Source organism: Mercenaria mercenaria, chromosome 16 (genome assembly GCF_021730395.1).
Source record: "Mercenaria mercenaria strain notata chromosome 16, MADL_Memer_1, whole genome shotgun sequence".
NCBI classification, from domain to species: domain Eukaryota; kingdom Metazoa; phylum Mollusca; class Bivalvia; order Venerida; family Veneridae; genus Mercenaria; species Mercenaria mercenaria.
Window position 1 is genome coordinate 13,561,934 of NC_069376.1, and position 12,787 is coordinate 13,574,720.

The window sequence follows — 12,787 nt, forward strand, 5'->3', positions numbered from 1 at the left end:
TTGTTGGAATTTAGCGAAACTTCCTACGAAGCTTTTCTCCAAAGAGGAGATGGGCATTATTGTCTTCATGTTGTGTTTGAATGTTTTGTACTGAGGTCCTTTGATTATTTAACATAGTACATATATATATAGTACCAGTTGACATTTCCGATGCTTAGTAACATTTTAGATTCTACTGAACTTCTCTGAAGTTGTTGAAAATAGAGAGTATAAATAAGCTTGAAAAGTAGTACAGTCTATTTGTTATTTAAATGAATGAAAGCAGCAAGGCAAGCCTTAGGGTTTTGAACTATGTTGTTTGCAGTAGGTTGACTAAAAAATTTATTTCTGACAACAGACTTACAGTATTACTTTGATGATTTCAGTTTGCATGATAACAATGTGAAGAAATGGCACGGTCACAGTCTCCCGGAGATTTGAGGGACTACTTTCAGGAGTTTGAAGATATCAAGAGCAGTAAGAGACATGATGAGGAAGAGGAGGAGAGTGCTAAAACTCCAGATGGTAAATATTACACTGCTCTGGTCACAGTCTGCTCTGGTTTTAGCAGATGATAAATATTACACTGCTCTGGTCACAGTCTGCTCTGGTTTTAGCAGATGATAAATATTACACTGCTCTGGTCACAGTCTGCTTAGGTTTTAGCAGATGGTAAATATTTCACTGCTCTGGTCACAGTCTGCTCAGGTTTTAGCAGATGGTAAATATTACACTGCTCTGGTCACAGTCTGCTCAGGTTTTAGCAGATGGTAAATATTACACTGCTCTGGTCACAGTCTGCTCTGGTTTTAGCAGAAGGTAAATATTACACTGCTCTGGTCACAGTCTGCTTAGGTTTTAGCAGATGGTAAATATTACACTGCTCTGGTCACAGTCTGCTCAGATTTTAGCAGGTTTTAGCAGAAGGTAAATATTACACTGCTCTGGTCACAGTCTGCTTAGGTTTTAGCAGTTGGTAAATATTACACTGCTCTGGTCACAGTCTGCTCAGATTTTAGCAGGTTTTAGCAGAAGGTAAATATTACACTGCTCTGGTCACAGTCTGCTTAGGTTTTAGCAGATGGTAAATATTGCACTGCTCTGGTCACAGTCTGCTCTGGTTTTAGCAGAAGGTAAATATTGCACTGCTCTGGTCACAGTCTGCTCTGGTTTTAGCAGAAGGTAAATATTACACTGCTCTGGTCACAGTCTGCTCTGGTTTGAGCAGATGGTAAATATTACACTGCTCTGGTCACAGTCTGCTCAGGTTTTAGCAGATGGTAAATATTACACTGCTCTGGTCACAGTCTGCTCAGGTTTTAGCAGATGGTTAATATTACACTGCTCTGGTCACAGTCTGCTCTGGTATTAGCAGAAGGTAAATATTACACTGCCTGGTCACAGTCTGCTCAGGTTTTAGCAGATGGTAAATATTACACTGCTCTGGTCACAGTCTGCTTAGGTTTTAGCAGATGGTTAATATTACACTGCTCTGGTCACAGTCTGCTCAGGTTTTAGCAGATGGTTAATATTACACTGCTCTGGTCACAGTCTGCTCTGGTTTAAGCAGATGGTAAATATTACACTGCTCTGGTCTCAGTCTGCTTAGGTTTTAGCAGATGGTAAATATTACACTGCTCTGGTCACAGTCTGCTCTGGTTCAAGCAGATGGTTAATATTACACTGCTCTGGTCACAGTCTGCTCTGGTTTAAGCAGATGGTAAATATTACACTGCTCTGGTCACAGTCTGCTTAGGTTTTAGCAGAAGGTAACTATTACACTGCTCTGGTCACAGTCTGCTCAGGTTTTAGCAGATGGTAAATATTACACTGCTCTGATCACAGTCTGCTTAGGTTTAAGCAGAAGGTAAATATTACACTGCTCTGGTCACAGTCTGCTCTGGTTTTAGCAGAAGGTAAATATTACACTGCTCTGGTCACAGTCTGCTCAGGTTTTAGCAGATGGTAAATATTACACTGCTCTGGTCACAGTCTGCTCAGGTTTTAGCAGATGGTTAATATTACACAGCTCTGGTCACAGTCTGCTTAGGTTTTAGCAGATGGTAAATATTACACTGCTCTGGTAACAGTCTGCTCAAGTTAGAGTTGCTCTACTCAGCTTAGCATCAGCGTCGGCATCACCGTTTTGCATGCAAGTACAAATAGCTATCACTTAAAGGAATATAGTTTTCTAAATTTGTTTTTTAGCTCACCTGTCACATAGTGACAGGGTGATCTTTTGTGATTGCCCTTCGTCTGTCATCCGACCGTCTGCCGCCTGTCCGTTCCTTGTGAACACGATAGAGACCACATTTTTAGTTTGATTTTAATCAAACTTGCACACAACTTGTACAGTCATAATATCTCGGTTCCTTTCGAAAACTGGCGGGATCCTATCATGGGTTCCAGAGTTATGGCCACTTAAAGGGCCAAAATTTGCCAATTTTGTCTTGTGAACATGATAGAGACTACATTTTGCAAATAACTTTTAAATTAATAAAACTTGCCCACAACTTGTATTGGGAATATATCTCAGTTCTTTTCGAAAACTGGCTAGATCCCATCATGGGTTGCAGAGTTACAGCCCCTTAAAGAGTTAAAATTGCTATTTTTGGCTTATGAACACAATAGAGACCACATTTTGCAATCAACTTTAATCAAACTTGCACACAACTTGTATTGGCATAATATCGCGGTTCTTTTCAAAAACTGGCCTGGTTCTATCATGGGTTGCAGAGTTATGGCCCCTTAAAGGGCCAAACTTTCCTAATTTGGCTATTGCAGCCATATAGAGACTTCATTTATGGTTTGATTCGATACAAACTTGCAAGAAATCTTCAACAACAATGAATCTTGGATTCCATGATGAATCTGTCAGATCCAATCATTGTTCTGGAGTTACGGCACCTGATTGACCCTTAAATTAGCCAGAGTTTGGTATTTTTTTTTTTTTTAGAAGTGACATTTTATATTTGATTTTAACCACACTTACACAAAACTTAAGTCACAATAAGATCTTGTTTCCTTGTGAAAACCAGCTAGGTTCCATCATGGGTTCTAGAGTTACTACCTCAGAAATGGGCAAAATTCTCTTTTTTGGCCCATTTCAGTCATATAGAGGTTTCATTTATGCTTTGATTTGATACAAACTTGCACAGAATGATTCTCTTGATGACCTCTAGGCCTGGATTGAAAATGGGTCATGTAGGATAAAAAAGTAGGTCATCAGGCCAAATCAAAAGAAAAGCTTTTTAACAACCTAGAAGCCACGTTTATGACCCTGTCTTCATGGAACTTGGTCAGAATTTTTTATCTTGATGATTTCTAGGCCATATTTGAAACTGGTTCATAAAGCTCAAAAACTAGGTCACACCAGTCAAGTCAAAGGAAAAGCATATTAACACTTCCGTTTGATGTGCATGAAACTTGTTCAGAATGTTTGTCTGTATGAAATATTGAATGAATCTTTATCTGGTCATGTGGGGTCAAAAATTAGGTCACCAGGTCAAATCAAAGAATTAGCTTGTTTATACCCTAGGGGGAAACATGTTTTATTCTATCTTCATAAATTTTGGTCAGAATGTTTGTCATCATGAAGTCTTGGACAATTTCAAATCTTGGTCACGTGGGGTCAAAAACTAGGTCACAGGAATAGCTTGTATACACTCTAGTGGCCACTTTTTTTGCTCCAATCCTCCTGAAACTTTGTCAGAATGTTTGTTCAAATCAAGAATAATGCTTGTTTTGTTGTCCAATCTTACTGAAAATTGGTCAAAATATTTGTCTCAATGAAGTCACTAGGTAAAACGTGTTTACAGTGTTATAGTGTGTTACACAGGTGAACGACTTAAGGCCATCTTGGCCCTCTTGTTTCTTTTCCTACAATGTAGGTCAGTTACCAACCTAACAGGGTTAAGTCCAATAGTTTTGACAGCTTAGTCAAATTTTGCCCCCTTTTGGACTTATAAATCCTGGTGAAAATATTCAATTTATATTTGATTGAAATTCCTTTCATTTCTTTAGACCATATCCTCTAGTCCTGTAACACACAATACTGACCTGTCTTTTCCTCAATGTTAAATCTTAGTAATAAATAATGCTTGTTTAACAGTCCCAAATTTTGACACTTTTTTTTTTCGCATTAACCCCCCCTCCCCGACCTCTTAAATTTCCAGATCAGTGGAAAACACTGCTACAGTACCCAGGGCAGTCATTTGTTCTCCTCTCTGATTTACAGATTTTTACATTAATTGACTGGAAACTTGTACTGAACAGGAATTTGAACAGTGACGTGATGTAATGTAACGCTGTCATAAAGAATGAAGATAAATACATGTAGTTACATTTTTCCAAAATGAAATTTGGATTACTATTTGATACCTGCATGTGAATGAATACATTGCAAAATTAATACAGTCAAATTTTGATGTAGTAACACAAACAGTTCCTAGATAAAAAGAATATTATACCAAGATCATAGGAAAGCAGATACGTATTAACCCTTAGAAAAGTTTTGCTGGATAAAACTCATTCAACCATTGGGAACAGTGCAGATCATGATCAGCCTGCACATCCATACAGTCTGTTCATGATCTGCACTGTTTGCCATTCAGTCAATATCTTTTGGTAAGTTTCCCTTTTAACAGTCAGTGGCACTGTCCAAATTGAAAGATGGATATGTTCATTATAGAAATTTAGCAGAGTTAAACATGTTACTTTAAGAATAGTAAAACAATGTTGGAATTGTTCTGTATCTTTTACATAAAAAAATTGTTTTTAATATGCTAAATCAGACCTTAGATTTGAATTTTTCATAATGATTAAGAATATAAACAGTGCTTCCTGATAATCGAAGAGATTTTGAAGGGAAGTCGGGGGATGGGGGGTGGGGGGGGGGGGAAGTTGTTGCAACAAAGGTGAAACAAACATTTGGCTTAACTGTGCATATGAGCTGCGCCATGAGAAAACCAACATAGCGTGTTTGCAACCAGCATGGATCCATGCATCTGCACAGCTTTCAAAGCCTATTGCAATTAAAGAAACCTTTAGTGAACAGCATGGATCCTGACTAGACTGCGTGGATCCATGCTGGTCGCAAATGCACTATGTTGGTTTTCTCATTGCACGGCCTATAATATATTATGTATTTAAAACCTGTCAAACTTTAGAAAAGGAACAAAATTTGAATTTATGCATACATGTATATTATGCTAGGTTAGTTAGATGAGATATCAGCCATGATTGATTACTATGCACACACTCAATTTACATCTTTGCACAGTTTACATGTTTTGGGCACAACATTCTCTGCTTGATATATTTATTCTTTGAATGTTTTCTTATTAATATGAAAGTGTTTTAACTTAATAGTAGTGAAAATAAAAAGAAGGTCTTAATGCATGTGGATAATGAAGAGACTACTCTGAAATTATGAATCAATAGGGAAGCTATTTTTTGGTGATTTTTTATTTGCAACAGTCCATAAAAATGAATCCAAACAAACTTAACCCTTAAGTTAACCCACTTTTGCAGTTTAGACAGTACCATTAACTGTTAAAAGGGGTGCATTCATAATAGATACTAAATGAATGGCAAACAGTGCAGATAGACCTGTAGTCTTGAAGAGTCATAGTATAATATACATTATGCCATGCATGACGAGGGGTTCGAGTTATAGGTGGTAGTGTAATTATCCTGCCGTGCATGACGAAGGGTTCGAGTTAAAGGTGGTAGTGTAATTATCCTGCCGTGCATGACGAAGGGTTCGAGTTAAAGGTGGTAGTGTAATTATCCTGCCGTGCATGACGAGGGGTTCGAGTTAAAGGTGGTAGTGTAATTATCCTGCCGTGCATGACGAGGGGTTCGAGTTAAAGGTGGTAGTGTAATTATCCTGCCGTGCATGACGAAGGGTTCGAGTTAAAGGTGGTAGTGTAATTATCCTGCCGTGCATGACAAAGGGTTCAAGTTAAAGGTGGTAGTGTAATTATCCTGCCATGCATGACGAAGGGTTTGAGTTAAAGGTGGTAGTGTAATTATCCAAATCGGAGTGGACTGAGTTTGACAGTATTTCATACTTTTTTCTCTTCTATGTTACTATGGTTACATTTTTCACTGTGTTGCAGTACTATGGTTACATTTTTCACTGTGTTGCAGTACTGTGGTTACATTTTTCACTGTGTTGCAGGACTATGGTTACATTTTTCACTTTGTTGCAGTACTGTGGTTACATTTTTTAGCTCAACTATTCGAAGAATAGGGGAGCTATCCTACTCGCTCTGACATCGGCGTTTAAGCGTGAGCATCACACAAATATTAGTTTGCGTACCACCCAAAATATTTTCAAAGTCCATTGAGGTATTACTTTCATATTTTGCATACTTGTTTACCATCATGACCCCAGTCTGTAAACAGGAGCAGACAACTCTTTCAAGGATTTTGACTGAATTATGGCCCCTTTTCGACTTGGAATATGCTTATTGTAATGTTAATGTTTGTGTACCACCCCAAATATTTTCAAAGTCCATTGAGATATTACTTTAATATTTTGCATACTTGTTAACCATCATGACTCCAGTCTGTAAAAAGGAGGAGGCAACTCTATCAAGCATTTTGACAGAATTATGGCCCCTTTTCGACTTAGAATATGCTTATTGTAATGTTAAAGTTTTACTCATAGCTTATATTATAGTATCAAGCACTGAGAATAGTCGAGTGCGCTGTCCACTGACAGCTCTTGTTCACTGTGTTACCATGGTGACATGTTTCACTGTGTTATTGTGGCTACACTTTTTTTCACTGTGTTACCATGGTTACATGTTTCATTTTGTTTTTATGGCTACATGTTTCACAATGTTACTGTAGTGACATGTTGTACTGTGCTACCATGGTGACATGTTTCACTGTGTTATTGTGGCTACACATTTTTTCACTGTGTTACCATGGTTACATGTTTCATTTTGTTTTTATGGCTACATGTTTCACTGGTTACATGTTTCACAATGTTACTGTAGTGACATGTTTCACTGTGTTACTATGCTGACATGTTTCACTGTGTTACTGTGGTGACATGTATCACTGTGTTACTATGCTGACATGTATCACTGTGTTACTATGCTGACATGTATCACTGTGTTACTATGCTGACATGTTTCACTGTGTTACTATGCTGACATCACTGTGTTACTATGCTATGCTGACATGTTTCACTGTGTTACTATGCTGACATGTATCACTGTGTTACTATGCTGACATGTATCACTGTGTTACTATGCTGACATGTATCACTGTGTTACTATGCTATGCTGACATGTATCACTGTGTTACTATGCTGACATGTATCACTGTGTTACTATGCTGACATGTATCACTGTGTTACTATGCTGACATGTTTCACTGTGTTACTATGCTGACATGTTTCACTGTGTTACTATGCTGACATGTTTCACTGTGTTACTGTGGTGACATGTATCACTGTGTTACTATGCTGACATGTATCACTGTGTTACTATGCTGACATGTATCACTGTGTTACTATGCTGACATGTTTCACTGTGTTACTATGCTATGCTGACATGTTTCACTGTGTTACTGCGCTGACATGTTTCTCTGTGTTACCGCGCTGGCATGTTTCACTGTGTTACCGCGGTGGCATGTTTCACTGTGTTACCGCGGTGGCATGTTTCACTGTGTTACCGTGGTGGCATGTTTCACTGTGTTACCGCGCTGACATGTTTCACAGTGTTACTGTGCTGACATTTTCTTCTATTGTTACATGTTGCACTATACTGCTGTTGCATTATTTGTTACTATCATTACATATTTCACGTTGTTTCTATGGTTACATGTTGTTATTTATTACTATTGTTACAGAAGGAGAACAAGAGGCAGCATGGCTACAGGAAGCAGGATATGGTTTCATCGTCTCAAAGTTTCAAGGTAATTCATAGCTTCTAACGTGTTGAAACTTAATGAAAGTTTTCTTTTTCCTTTTCTTGGCAGCCAAACATAAAATACTATATTTTAACAAAATCTTGGATTTTATGGTTGTGTGTAAAACATAGTTTTTTTCCTTGAATTTACAGTTTCCGAAAAGGACCAAAACACACACACACACACACACACGCACATAAGGCAGCAGTTTTGTAGGAATTTTGAAAACTTTTTGGTTTTATTAGCTCACCTGTCACATAGTGACAAGGTGAGCTTTTGTGATCACCCTTCGTCCGTCGTCAGTCCGTCCTGGCGTGCGTCCGTGCGTCAACAATTTCTTGTCTGCACGCTAGCGGTTTCATTTATGATTTTATTTTAACCAAACTTGCACACAACTTGTATCACCATAAGATCACGGTTCCTTTCTTGAACTGGCCAGATCTCATTATGGGTTCCAGAGTTATGGCCCCTGAAAAGGCCAGAATTAGCTATTTTGACCTTTTCTGCACAATAGCAGCTTCATTTATGATTTGATTTTAACCAAACTTGCACACAACTTGTATCACCATAAGATCTTGGTTCCTTTCTTGAACTGGCCAGATTCCATTATGTGTTCCAGAGTGATGGCCCCTGAAAGGGCCAGAATTAGCTATTTTGACCTTGTCTGCACAATAGCAGCTTCATTTATGATTTGAATTTAATCAAACTTGCACAAAATTTGTGTCACAATAAGATCTGGGTTAGTTTGTTGAACCGGCCAGATCCCATAATGGGTTCCAGAGTTATGGCCCCTGAAAGGGCCAAAATTAGCTATTTTGACCTTGTCTGCACAATAGCAGCTTCATTTATGATTTGATTTTAACCATTGTTGCATACAACTTGTATCACCACAAGATCTTGCTTCCTTTCTTCAACTGGCCAGATTCCATCATGGGTTCCAGAGTTATGGCCCCTTAAAGGTCCAAAATTGGCTATTTTGGCTTTTGCAGCCATATAGAGACTTCATTTATGGTTTTATTTGATACAAACTTCTTCAACAACAATAAATCTTGGATTCCATGACAAATCAGATCCAATCGTAGGTTCCAGAGTTATTTTATATCTGATTACCTCCCCTGATTGTAATCAAAATGGATTTATATCAATAAGTACTTATAGGACTTATTTGAAATTTCATTATTGTTATTAGTTGGACTGAGACAATCAGGGTAGATAACTATGAACTGATTTTATGGCAAATTACCTCCCTTTATTATGCCCCCCCCCCCCCCCCCTCCCCCTTTGAAAAAGGAGGGGTATATTGTTTTGCAGATGTCGGTCGGTAGGTCGGTCTGTCTGTCGGTCGGTCAGAATGTAGACCAATCCGTTTCCGGATGATAACTCAAGAACGCTTGGGCCTAGGGTCATGAAAGTTGATAGGGGGTTGGTCATCACCAGCAGATGACCCCTATTGATTTTGAGGTCTGTACGTCAAAGGTCAAGGTCACAGTGACCCTGAATAGTAAAACGGTTTCCAGATGATAACTCAAGAACACTTGGGCCTAGGATCATGAAAGTTGATAGGGAGGTTGGTCATGACCAGCAGATGACCCCTATTGATTTTGAGGTCAGTATGTTAAAGGTCAAGGTCACAGTGGCCCTGAACAGTAAAACGGTTTCTGGATGATAACTCAAGAACGCTTAGGCCTAGGGTCATGAAAGTTGATAGGGAGGTTGGTCATGACCAGCAGATGACCCCTATTGATTTTGAGGTCAGTATGTCAAAGGTCAAGGTCACAGTATCCAGGAACAGTAAAATGGTTTCCAGGCAATAACTCAAGAATGCTTGGGCCTAGTTTCAGGAAAATTGATAGTTAGGTTGGCCATGACCAGCAGATGACCCCTATTGATCTTGAGGTCATTAGGTCAAAGGTCAAGGTCATATTGGCCAGGAACAGTTAAACGGTTTCTGATCTTCTTGTCCAAAACCATAGGGCCTAGGGCTTTGATATTTGGTATGTAGCAAAATCTAGTGGTCCTCTATCAAGATTATTCAGATTATTTCCCTGGGGTCAAATATGGCCCCACCCCGGGGGTCACATGGTTTATATAGACTTATATAGGAAAAAACTTTGAAAAACCTCTTGTCCAAAACCACAGGGCCTAGGGCTTTGATACTTTGTATATGACATCATCTAGTGGTCCTCTACTAAGACTGTTCAAATTATTCCCCTAGGGTCAAATATGGCTCCGCCCTGGGGGTCACATGGTTTACATAAACTTACATAGGGAAAAAACTTTGAAAATCTTCTTTTCCAAACCACAAAGACTATGGCTTTGATATGTTGTAATGTAGCATCATTTAGTGGTTCTCTACCAAGTTTGTTCAAATTATCCCTCTAGGGTCAAATATGGCCCTGCCCCAGGGGTCATATGGTTCATGTTGACTTATGTAAGGAAAAACTTAGAATCTTCATGTCCATAACTTACATCATTCAAATTTGTACCACATGTATAGTTTTGAGTGGCAAGATGAACCTTGACATGAGTTGACCTTGATCTTGACCTAGTGACCTACTTTCACATTTCTGTAGCTACAGCCTTCAAATTTGGACCACACGCTTAGGTTTGTGTACCGAAAAAAAAACTTTGACCTTGTTATTGACCTAGTGACCTACTTTCACATTTTTGAAGGTACAGGCTTCAAATTTGGACCACATGCATAGTTTTTTGTTTCAAAATAAAATTTGACCATGATTTTGACCTAGTGACCTACTTTCACATTTCTCAAGCTACAGCCTTCAAATTTGAACCACAAGCATAGTTTTGTGTACTAAAATGAACTTTGATCTTGAGATTGACCTAGTGACCTACTTTCACATTTCTGAAGGTACAGGCTTCAAATTTGGACCACTTGCATAGTTTTATGTTCCGAAAAAAAATTTGACCTTCATTTTGACCTAGTGACCTACTTTCATATTTCTCAAGCTACAGCCTTCAAATTTGAACCACATGTATAGTTTTGTGTACCGAAATGGACTTTGATCTTGAGATTGACCTAGTGACCTACTTTCACAGTTCTGAAGCTACAGGCTTCAACTTTGGACCAAATGCATATTTTTGTGTTCTGAATTTAAATTTGACATTAATTTTTAGCTCACCTGTCACAAAGTGACACGGTGAGCTTTTGTGATCGCGCGGTGTCCCTCGTCTGTCCGTCCGTGCGTGCATCTGTAAACTTTTGCTTGTGACCACTCTGGAGGTCACATTTTTCATGGGATCTTTATGAAAATTAGTCAGTAAGTTCATCTTGATGATATCTAGGTCAAGTTCGAAACTGGGTCACGTGCCTTCAAAAACTAGGTCAGTAGGTCTAAAAATAGAAAAACCTTGTGACCTCTCTAGAGGCCATATATTTCACAAGATCTTCATGAAAATTGGTCAGAATGTTCATCTTGATGATATCTAGGTCAAGTTCAAAACTGGGTCACGTGCCATCAAAAACTAGGTCAGTAGGTCAAATAATAGAAAAACCTTGTGACCTCTCTAAAGGCCATATTTTTCATGGGATCTGTATGAAAGTTGGTCTGAATGTTCATCTTGATGATTTCTAGGTCAAGTTCGAAACTGGGTCATGTGCGGTCAAAAACTATGTCAGTAGGTCTAAAAATAGAAAAACCTTGTGACCTCTCTAGAGGCCGTATATTACATGATTTCATGAAAATTGGTCAGAATGTTCACCTTGATGATATCTAGGTGAAGTTCGAAACTGGGTCACGTGCCATCAAAAACTAGGTCAGTAGGTCAAATAATAGAAAAACCTTGTGACATCTCTAAAGGCCATATTTTTCATGGGATCTGTATGAAAGTTGGTCAGAATTATCATCTTGATAATATCTAGGTCAAGTTCGAAATTGGGTTACGTGCGGTCAAAAACTAGGTCAGTAGGTATAAAAATAGGAAAACCTTGTGACCTCTCTAAAGGCCATATCTTTCATGAGATCTTCATGAAAATTGGTCAGAATGTTCACCTTGCTGATATCTAGATCAAGTTCGAAATTGGGTCACGTGCCTTCAAAAACTAGGTCAGTAGGTCAAATAATAGAAAAACCTTGTGACCTCTCTAGAGGCCATATTTTTCATGGGATCTGTATGAAAGTTGGTCTGAATGTTCATCTTAATAATATCTAGGTCAAGTTTGAAACTGGGTCACGTGCCCTCAAAAACTAGGTCAGTAGGTCAAATAATAGAAAAACCTTGTGACATCTCTAAAGGCCATATTTTTCATGGGATCTGTATAACAATTGGTCTGAATGTTCATCTTGATGATATCTAGGTCAAGTTCGAAACAGGGTCATGTGCGGTCAAAAACTAGGTCAGTAGGTCTAAAAATAGAAAAACCTTGTGACCTCTCTAGAGGCCATACTTGTGAATGGATCTCCATAAAAATTGGTCAGAATGTTCACCTTGATGATATCTAGGTCAAGTTTGAAACTGGGTCACGTGCCTTAAGAAACTAGGTCAGTAGGTCAAATAATAAAAAAACCTTGTGACCTCTCTAGAGGCCATACTTTTCATGGGATCTGTATGAAAGTTGGTCTGAATGTTCATCTTGATGATATCTAGGTCAAGTTTGAAACTGGGTCAACTGCGGTCAAAAACTAGGTCAGTAGGTCTAAAATTATTAAAATCTTTTGGCCTCTCTAGAGGCCATATTTTTCAATGGATCTTCATGAAAATTGATCTGAATCATGTTCACCTTGATGATATCTAGATCATTTTCGAAACTGGGTCACATGCAGTCAAAAACTAGGCCAGTAGGTATAAAAATAGAAAAACCTTGTGACCTCTCTAGAGGCCATATTTTTCATGAGATCTTCATGAAAATTAGTGAGAATGT

At 38.5% G+C, this 12,787-nt stretch overlaps 1 protein-coding gene across 7 annotated transcripts in view; it reads left to right on the plus strand.

Moving 5' to 3' along the window:
* Nucleotides 1–12,787, plus strand: part of LOC123540438 (rho GTPase-activating protein 18-like) — a 104,685-nt gene that overhangs the window by 10,498 nt on the left and 81,400 nt on the right. For all 7 annotated transcript variants that reach the window (XM_053526127.1, XM_053526126.1, XM_053526125.1 and 4 more), the window contains exons 2-3: nucleotides 366–504; nucleotides 7,849–7,914. In XM_053526127.1, coding sequence (XP_053382102.1) covers nucleotides 390–504; nucleotides 7,849–7,914 — 181 coding nt within the window. In that variant the 5' untranslated portion in view covers nucleotides 366–389. The remainder of the gene's footprint in view (nucleotides 1–365; nucleotides 505–7,848; nucleotides 7,915–12,787) is intronic.